General features: G+C 33.4%; 3 protein-coding genes across 3 annotated transcripts in view; 2 read left to right on the forward strand and 1 right to left on the reverse strand.

Moving 5' to 3' along the window:
* Positions 1-9,886, reverse strand: part of LOC105330818 (uncharacterized) — a 480,842-nt gene that overhangs the window by 317,448 nt on the left and 153,508 nt on the right. The window lies entirely within an intron of this gene.
* The window catches only part of LOC105325394 (gamma-glutamylaminecyclotransferase), a 30,020-nt gene continuing 23,774 nt past the window's right edge, over positions 3,641-9,886 (forward strand). Inside the window, exon 1 of the mRNA XM_066072680.1 lies at positions 3,641-3,699. Within this exon, the coding sequence (XP_065928752.1) occupies positions 3,678-3,699 (22 nt within the window). The 5' untranslated portion in view covers positions 3,641-3,677. The remainder of the gene's footprint in view (positions 3,700-9,886) is intronic.
* Positions 3,952-4,647, forward strand: LOC117684059 (gamma-glutamylaminecyclotransferase-like). The gene is made up of 2 exons (XM_066074073.1): positions 3,952-4,081; positions 4,328-4,647. The coding sequence occupies exons 1-2, from the start codon at positions 3,959-3,961 to the stop codon at positions 4,643-4,645; spliced, it is 441 nt and encodes a 146-aa protein (XP_065930145.1). The 5' UTR covers positions 3,952-3,958; the 3' UTR covers positions 4,646-4,647.

Here is a 9,886-nt window from a genome sequence, read left to right on the forward strand (position 1 = left end):
TATCTTTGGGACAACCCACTACCGCATTTGGCGCCCACGTTGCATTCGGATAAGGTGATGGGGACCACAATTGAAGTTGACTGATGTCTACAAATTCTTATGGTGGAAAGTTGAGGCCTATACAGATACAGATTGAACACTGGACTTTAATATGTGTTGTGACTCTTGAATCCTGACTTCTTCCAGATTCCAGACTCCAGAGCCATTCAACACCTTGAGATAACAGACAACAGACAGTGCAGCCTCTTGATCATGTGAGTGACTAGAACACTAAGAAAGTGATTTATGCTTTTATGACTGTTTTACTGTCTGAGTGTCTGTAGTAACTTTCATTTAATTATTGACAATGCATTGAACAATTGATTTATCTCCAAATCTTGTTTATTATTATTAAACATAGACTTCTGGTATTTCATGTTTCGATGTAGATAGTATTTATTTACAATATTTAAATACTGTACATCATAATCAGTTTTAAAACATCTGTCATTGCTTTAAATATTTGCAATTTATTTCGTTATATAGAGTTATTGCCCTTTATACAGAGCAATTCATTATCAATTTTTGAAATAATGTTTTGGTAAATCAATTTGTGATATAGTTTTTGAATTAGCCTTAATGTAGCAAATTAAAAGGAAGACATATTTTAATAATGTGATAAATCTTTTTATTTTTTTCCATTGACTAATCATTTTTTACATTTATTTTTTCTCTTTAATCCCCTTTGACTGCATTCATTTTTGACAGTTGCGTTTTAATTTATACAAATACATATTGTATTTGAATTATATATAAATATTTTTTCTTTGGTTAAAATCTGAGAAATTATTTCTTCAAACATTTTGATCATTAGGTCAACATTTTTCATTTTCACACACACACCTATTCATTGTCCCTTTCATCCACTCATTCTATGCATGTAAAGCACACGTAAATGGGCAGATAAGCTTTAAATGAATACTATATGACTAGTTACATTTACTTGAATCAATCATTTGAGTGAACCGTGAACCATATGCTATGATTTTCTAGGATGAAAATCCTATTTCCTTAATACAGGATATTGGAGCAAAACAAAGACATTTTCTCGACTAGTGATACAGACATTGGTCACAGTAATAGAGTACAACATAAGATAAACATAAACCATGAAGTTCCATTTAAGCAAAGACACAGGAGAATCCCGCCATCAATGTTCCAAGAAGTTCGAGACCACCTACAACAATTATTAACAGCAGGAATCATAAGAAGATCAGAATCACCATGGACTAGTAACGTCGTACTGTGTAGAAAGAAAAACGATGAACTGCGCATGTGTGTCGACTATAGACAGTTAAATGCAAGAACAGTTAAAGGTGAATATCCACTTCCCAGAAGAGACAAACTATTGTATAATGTAGAAGATGTGTAAAGATTTTTTTCTATATATTCCTATGTAATAATTCGACCCTCCCACTACATGGCTACATCCTACTCCCGGGGATCTTGATTTGAACAAACTTGAATCTACACTATATGAGGATGCTTCCACACAAGTAACACCATTCCTGGCGTAATAGGTATAAAGAAGATGATTTTAAAGATTTTTCTCCATGCATTCCCATGTAAAAAATCGATCCCCCATTGTAGCCCTACCCTACCCTACCCCGGGGATCATGACTTAAACAAATTTGAATCTACACTACCTGGAAATGCTTTCAAACAAGTTTCAGCTTTTCTGGCGAAATGGTTCATGAGAAGAAGGGCAAAAGGGGCGAACATAAAACGGCGAAAATATTTCCCTATGCACAGTACCGATGCATTTTGAACATTCTACTATATGGAATCTTGGAACTATAATTACAAATGTCCAATAGACACTTTTTTAGATTTACTCATAAAAATCGGTTTTTACCAACTGCTTTTTTGAGATATCAAAAATTGCTTACCAATGTGTTCTGTAAGTCACCCCCTTCCCACAAGAAAACAAGAAAGGGGGTTAAAACCCACCACCCCACCCACCTCCCGGCTGTTGCTTTGTCAATGTGATTATTCTGTGGATTACACCACAAAAATACTTTCATTTTAGCCACCCCCTCCCTTATACGCTGGCATGACTTCTTGTAGGTTCAAATTTTACATAAGGAGAAAAATCAGTTTTGTTTTTTTTATATACCACTAGACTTTGACCCGTGCGTGCACGGGTTGGCATTGCATATTATGTCAGGCATTTACGAAATTGAAACATCAAATTTGCACACCATGTTGACGTTCAGAAATCTTGGAATTTTTCATATTAAACGCGGTGAGTTAGAGTTATCTCCCGTAATTTCTTTTATGAACAGAATATTGAGTGAATTTTGAATGAAAATTTACACGTGTTTGTATTACGTGTATCGTTTTTTAGTTTATCCATGCAAATGTGATAAACTAAAGAGCATCCCGTAATTTAGCTTAAATGTAATGCGCATGCGCAAGATTGTAATATCCGAAAAATTCAGACGATTTCCGGATTTTTTAAAGGAATTTTCTTTGATTATTAATTAGCGAAGCCTGATTGAGAAAAAATAAAAACAAATTGGTAATCTCCAAGTACCAATAATGTTAAAAATATATAAAACAAAAGACAGTAGTCTTCCGATTTCTCGGTATTAAAGCTAAAAATTTCGAGTCTATTATTTTAATATAGTAGTATAAATTTATTGATTCCTTATAAACAAGTACATAATAACATATCAGAAAATAGCATATGGTGAAAACAGATTTACAATATATATCAGGTTTTTATAAACTAAAAAATGTACACTGTATATGTATATGAGATAATCAGAAAAAAGGAAAAAAATCAACATATGTTGAAAAAACGTTTTGATTTAAATTTCACATAAAGAGAAAAGTGAGTTTTGAAGCCAACCTATACTGTCCTTCCCCATTCATTTTACATGTACCATAACGTTCCCCATTTTAGAGTCATGAGAAATTGCATGATGTTTCTTGTATTTGCTTTGTCCCCCCCCCCCCTAAATTGTCATGATATTTTGAATAGAGTTGCGATACCATCAACTACTTATACCTCTGCCCAATCCACTACTTTAACAGAAAGCTGAATTAAATTCAAGGTACGTGTATACATACTAAGGTACTAATGACTGTGAAGTCCTAAGTATATAATTCGTTGTTTCGGCACCCACGCTCCGCCGTACTAAGCCAGAAGATTAGGGACGATATCAGTCATAACTCATAAGGTATAAATATCAATTGATTTTATATGAACGTTTATTGAGTAAATTCATACAAATATTTTACTCTTGATTCTGATGTAATAGTTATCATTAGTTATCTAATTACTTGTATCATTAGTCACGCATATTTTACTTATAAAACAGTTTCTGTCTAACTGACCCACTTGCATATATATATATTATATCATTAGCTACTGGTATGTAGCTACAAGTAATTTGTCCTGAAAATTTAATCATTTTCATAACTGATTTTTATACATAATTTCCCCTTTGTGACATTTAGTTTATACGATATACAAACGTATTGTTTTATGGTTTGCGTTTTAAATATATATGATTCCCATAATTATAGTCACCTAACTTAAGTGTTTTGTTATGGAATCTTATTTTTGCAAGAAACGTCTGAAATAAATCTTGAAAGCTGAGTCTTTTTCAAGTCCTGAAATAACCACCTTGATGAACAGAATATTTGTTTACGGAACATTGAAAAATGGCCAGCCAAATACTGTGGAATCATTAAATTTCGTGGGGGCCAATTTTCGTGGATGACTTAAATGTTACAGGTTCGTGGGGACGTAATTTCGTGTATTCATATATATCTACAAAAGGGAATATGACTTTATTACCCTTATTCATCAATTCGTGATGAATGTTATTTCGTGGATGAGAGGTACCCACGAATTCCACGAAAAATGAGCCACCACGAAATCTAATGATTTCACAGTAACTTCCGTTTGATGGATCCTGGTACAGGCACCACTTTATTCGTCGGTGTCAGACAGACCGTGGAGAAATACCCGCTGGTGATTGAAAGATCCTGGAATATGCCTTGTCTTTTACACGTGGCAGGAACTGGATGGGTAAGAAATGAGTCATTGGAGGTTTCCCTCTGGTAATAACTGCTGTGTACTATAGCATTCAGAACGTATTTAAAACCCCGAATTTTATCAATTTGTGCTTAAAGCAGAATGATGTCAATTTTGATGCAAACACGCTCAAGCTATATAATAATACATGTATACATGTTCTATGTTTCAATTTGTTTCCACTGGTGTTAGCTAAATTGATTAGCGGGAATATCTAGTTTTAAAACTTTCCTTTATTAGCATGTGAAGGGTGAAATCTATGACGTGGATGATGAGAAAATGAAGTTCCTGGATTACTTTGAAGATCACCCTGAAATGTACACACGCACCGTGATATTGGCGGAATACACAGACTCAAACGTTACAAAGTCGAGTGCGCCCAAATCCAAAGAAAACCAACCGAACACCCACTCCGAGTGTTGGTGCTATTTTTATAACGACCGTGATTCTGTACGCGACCTCCCTCACATTGATGAATACGACACCAAGGGTGAACATGGCTTGGAGTATGACGCCAGTATTGATGCAGAATTTGATGATAACAAAAAATCGTGGTAAAAGAGAAGAAAAAATATATATGTTCCTTGTTTTTTAGCTCACCTGAGCTGAAAGCTCAAGTGAGCTATTCTGATCACATTGTGTCCGTCGTCCGTCTGTCCGTCCGTCTGTCTGTCCGTTTGTCCGTCTGTAAACTTTTTACATTTTAAACTTCTTCTTTAAAACTGCTTGGCCAATTTCAACCAAATTTGGCACAAAGCATTCTTATGGAAAGGCAAATATGAATTGCAAAAATGTAAGACAGATCTTCATTCAAAGCGGAGAAAACATCTTCTTCTCAAGACCTACTGAGTCAAATTCAATGTAATTTAGCATAAGTAATCCTTAAGGAAAGGAAAATATAAATTGCAAAAATTATGGGCTAATTCTGTTTCAAATCTGAGTTATTACGAAAATAATAAGAAAGAAAAGGCGTGTTTCAAGCAATTTATAGCATCAATGAGTCTTGGTAAAATGGGTAGGCATGACCGGGCCAGGGCAAAACAAAAGATTGACAGTTATTAATCTGCGAATCTGATTAAAATTTCAAGATATTTACTGACCAGTATTTTTATATTGGCTGTATTTTTGTATTGCTGCAAAATAATGCGTAATTGGAATAGACGATTGCCGATCTGCCCCGGCTTTTATTTTGCCCCGGCCCGGGTTTGCTTACCCATTTTAGCAAGACTCGTATTCCATAATTCTAAAACGAGGTTCTTTGTTTAAAGCAGCCATGGCACTATATGATAAACGGGTCGATCTGACAATAATGAATTTGTTTGTTGTGCAACAGTTTGTGTACGAAGGGAATCTTTGAAACATGCAAAATACATTGGTGCCGATTTTGTGATGTAAATTGAGGCTAAATATTTCAATGCGTTGACAGTTTTTACATATGACGGTGGTGTTAGCTTGTTGTGATTTCGTTTCGTTTTCATTTATGCTTTGCGTTAACCTGGGAACTGTCGCTTGTATTTCCTGATTTTTACGTATCAAATCAAACAGAGACTTCGGTAAATCAAACAGTTTACTGTTTACTTGCGCAAATTAAGCAACATCTGATGTATTAAGAAAGAACTAAAATGCAATTCATTCAGGCTATCGGTAATTCGGTATCATTTTTTGCGTAATGGTAGAATAATGCAATATGTTTTGTTGAGATGCTCGGCATTTTCTCGAGTTTATTCAGTATAAATAGAGTTTAATATCGCTGACGGAAATATGTAGGTATATACATGTATATGATTCATTTTGAAAAATAATTTGTGTTCTTTATTTGTTATAGTGCATGTTTCTTGTGTTTAATTGTTTACAATTTCTATTTACTTGCCATATTTGAGTGTTAAGCTTCGAATTATAAGCAAGATACAGAGATTTGCTCACAATTCTATGTTTGTACACAGATCTGAGGCAATTCATTTTTTTCAATTTTAAATGCCGAATAGGAAATACCAAGTTAAAAATCTTAAGCTGAATGTAATAAACTCATGTGAACAAAATATGACTCAAACCTAGCAAAATTTTGAGCTCATCTTGCTTATAATTCTACGATTGACGCTGAAATTTTGGTTGATCATTAGAAATTCTATATGAATTAGAGTATGTTAAATAATTGTACAGAAAAATATTAAAGAATGATATGCTGTATATAACTACTCTCTGGCCCCCCCCCCCCTCTTTATACAATGAATAATGTGAAATGTGAGTAAATAAAAACGACATCGTTAAAACAGTTTCCATAGTTCTGACACATTTCTGTTGCGGGGATAAAAGAATTATCGCTATTCCTAAGAAAATATTACAGCGGAAAATTATCCTGGTTTGTAATCATTTGTTATTTTTGAATAAAAAATGAAATTATGGGTGGACCATAGTAAATTAGAGTGATGTGCCTGTCAATACGGTAACATTGATTTTTATAGCTCTTTAACATGTCACGTGACAACATTTTTCATTCCAGTGTATTTATCAATCAAGTTTGATTAAAGTTATAAAAGTCACGAGTTTACGCGAGGTAGACAACAGTCATTTAATTATAATGGAGAAGACAAATTAAATTGTTGAATATTTTTAATTTGAGAAATTGAGCGTATTGAGGTGCAATTTTCTTCTTCACATATATACATGTAGGATTTTTTTTTTATAAAATACAATAACTATTATATTTAAAAAGAAAAGAAATACAATAACTAGTAAGTAGTTGAGGAAGAAAATGTACCTATATGCTTCATATATTTTGATCGCTTTATTAAGTGGGGGAAGGGGGCAGAACGAAAATACAGGGAATTAGAAGTTATATAACAGTGTACCCCTATCAAATATTTAGTTCTATATCTTGCGTAGGATTTACTTATTCTGTGTAAAAACAGTATTTCATGAAGGTACAATGTCAAAAATTACGTGTATGCAAAAATAAGTATAAAATTCGAATACTTTACAATATTTTGTTTTGTTTTTCTACCCAGGGCCATATGGCACAATATCTTTTGAACGCCCATTGTTGCTCAGGTGAGCGATGTGGCCCCATGGGCCTCTTGTATTGACTTGAGCGTGAAAAATTGTAACGTTTATATGTTAGCATTGACGAACACTTGTACTTGTATATTACATTAGTTTTTCACATGTGATACAAATGTAGGTATTTTTAAATGAGAACATTTTTCGACCCTCTCTTTTAATATTATATATTGAATAAAAATTCCTAAGTGGATAAATCTGAATAGATTTTTATTGAATTCATGCACACAATGTATACGTACTACAGAAAAGTAAATCCATATTGGCGTATTTAAAACTATTACATGTATATTATGCAGTGGCATTGAAGCACTGTAAATACATGCTTACACATTTTTTTTCTGAATTTTATTATTTTAAAACATTAATTTTTCATTGCAAAGCATGAATTGCGTTTGCGAAACTTTTCCACAGGCGGTTGTTTATGTAATACCCGGTAGTTTTTTTCGTAATTGCTGTATAAATAACACATGTATGTGCTACAATTCACGTAAACATGAAAAATTTCAAAGCCTTTATTAGTCCAAACTTTGGTAATATGAAGTCATCTAGACATTGCGCTGCATGTAATGTAAACTTATTGACACAAGATTAATAGAATACCGTAATTTGTTATACAATGGTAGTTACATATATATCATGCAGTCTAAACTGATCTCTAATTGATGATGTCACTCGAGTAGTGACACACTGTATATGATAGAATGAAGAAAACCGAAACCACTGTTTGCATCTTTATCTCTTTTTTACGATTTTTTATGAAATACTAAAATATGATTATGAGATATTTTTTTATGTTTACGGTCAAATTAAGCTTCTTTTTTCTGTTTTAGGTTAATAAAATGTTTAGTAGGTGGTAATGTAAATTTAATTGCTATATTCAATTAAGTCTAACAATATTCTAATAAAATGATAGCAAGTTAATTATAATTTAAACTTTGTGACTACGGCTTATGAGAGGAATTTACGATGGCAACATGTTTAAATGTAGTCGTGCCACTGCTTTAAGAATACTTTTCTAAAAGTTGCTTTACTGTTTAATAGTAGTTTGATAATAACACTTAAAATATATTTCATACAATGGTTCTGGAAGCGCGTCATATAACTGTTTGAATAAATTGAAGACTTATTAGTTTTTCATCAGCATTGTTAATGTAAAAGTGGTTATTGAAAGAAATTAACCCTTGTTACTTGGTCAGCTGAAAACCGCGTAAGGTAAAAATAATAAAAACGTCAACGGGTCAATCACGGCTCCACTTATTTAATATCCACGCGTATTGTTTTATTATAGAAAACGCGTACTTAACTAGCATAGTAAACATTTAATGTTAAATTATATTTAAAGTTAAAATCTCTCTCTCTCTCTCTCTCTCTCTCTCTCTCTCTCTCTCCAAATAGGAAAATATTATGCTATCGGTCTAATTGCCCACCAAGGTCAGACACAAAGCTCTAGAAACATCTATATTGATCTGAACTATGTGTATGACTCTCGCTCATATTTTAAAAATACCTGCGTGTAAACCAGAGTATGTGAATTGCATGTGATGTTCAAAAACAAAAAACAAAAACAGAGTCTTCAATTAGATAAGTCGGCTATATAGAAATATAATTTTTTAGATATTTCAGTGTTTTCTGACAAATTGAGCCTTTTATTGTTTTCAACCATTAAAGTGTTTAGTAGCTGGTGATTTTAAGTTTCACTGCTATGTTGAACTAACGTAAACAAGAGGCCCAGGGGCCACATCGCTCACAATTGCCTTAATTCTGATCAAATTAGCATTACAGTATCAAAATATCTTGATAACTAAGTACAGTAGATCTTGCTAAAAACAATTGAAAATCTGCCAATTTTTATCCACCTCTTTTTTTGGTAAAATACCAAGCCCCTTTTGTTGTTGTACCTGTAAGAAGATTTTTCTCTATTCCTATGTACCCCCCCCCTCCCATTTCGTGGCCCCACTTTTCTCTAGGGAATCATGGTTTCATCAAACTTAAATATGCATAACCTGTGCTTTCACACTAAGTACCGTTTTGGCCCGAAAACTTTCCTAGAATATTTTTAAAGATTTTCTCTATAAATTCCTATGTAAAAATTCAAACCGCCACTATAACTCCACCCTACCACTAGGGACTGAGATTTTGCAAAATTGAATTTACACTACCCGAGGATGCTTCTACACAAGATTAAGCTTTTCTGGCCAAAAAGTCTTTAAAAAGAAGATTTTTAAAGATTTTCTCTATATATCTATGTAAAAATTCATCCCCCATTGAAGCCTCATCCTACCCCTGGACTATTATTTAATCAAACTTGAATCTATACGATCTGGGGATGCTTCCAACCAAATTTGGGCTTTCCTGGCCTAATGGTTTTGAGAAGAAGATTTTTAAAGATTTTCTCTATATATACCCTACCCCCCAGGGACCATGATTTAAACAAACTTGAATTTACGCTACCTGAGGATGCTTCCACTCAAATTTGAGCTTTTCTGGCCTAACAGTGTTTTAGAAGATGATTTTTAAAGATTTTCTCTATATAATCCTATGTAAAACTTGATCCCCCTATTGTGGCCCCACCCTACCCCCCAGGGACCATGATTTAAACAAACTTGAATCTACGCTACCTGAGGATGCTTCCATTTTAATTTGAGCTTTTCTGGCCTAACAGTGTTTTAGAAGATGATTTTTAAAGATTTTCTCTATATATTCCTATGTAAAACTTGATCCCCCCCATTCTGGCCCCAC

The sequence above is a fragment of the Magallana gigas genome, chromosome 10 (genome assembly GCF_963853765.1).
Source record: "Magallana gigas chromosome 10, xbMagGiga1.1, whole genome shotgun sequence".
NCBI lineage: Eukaryota > Metazoa > Mollusca > Bivalvia > Ostreida > Ostreidae > Magallana > Magallana gigas.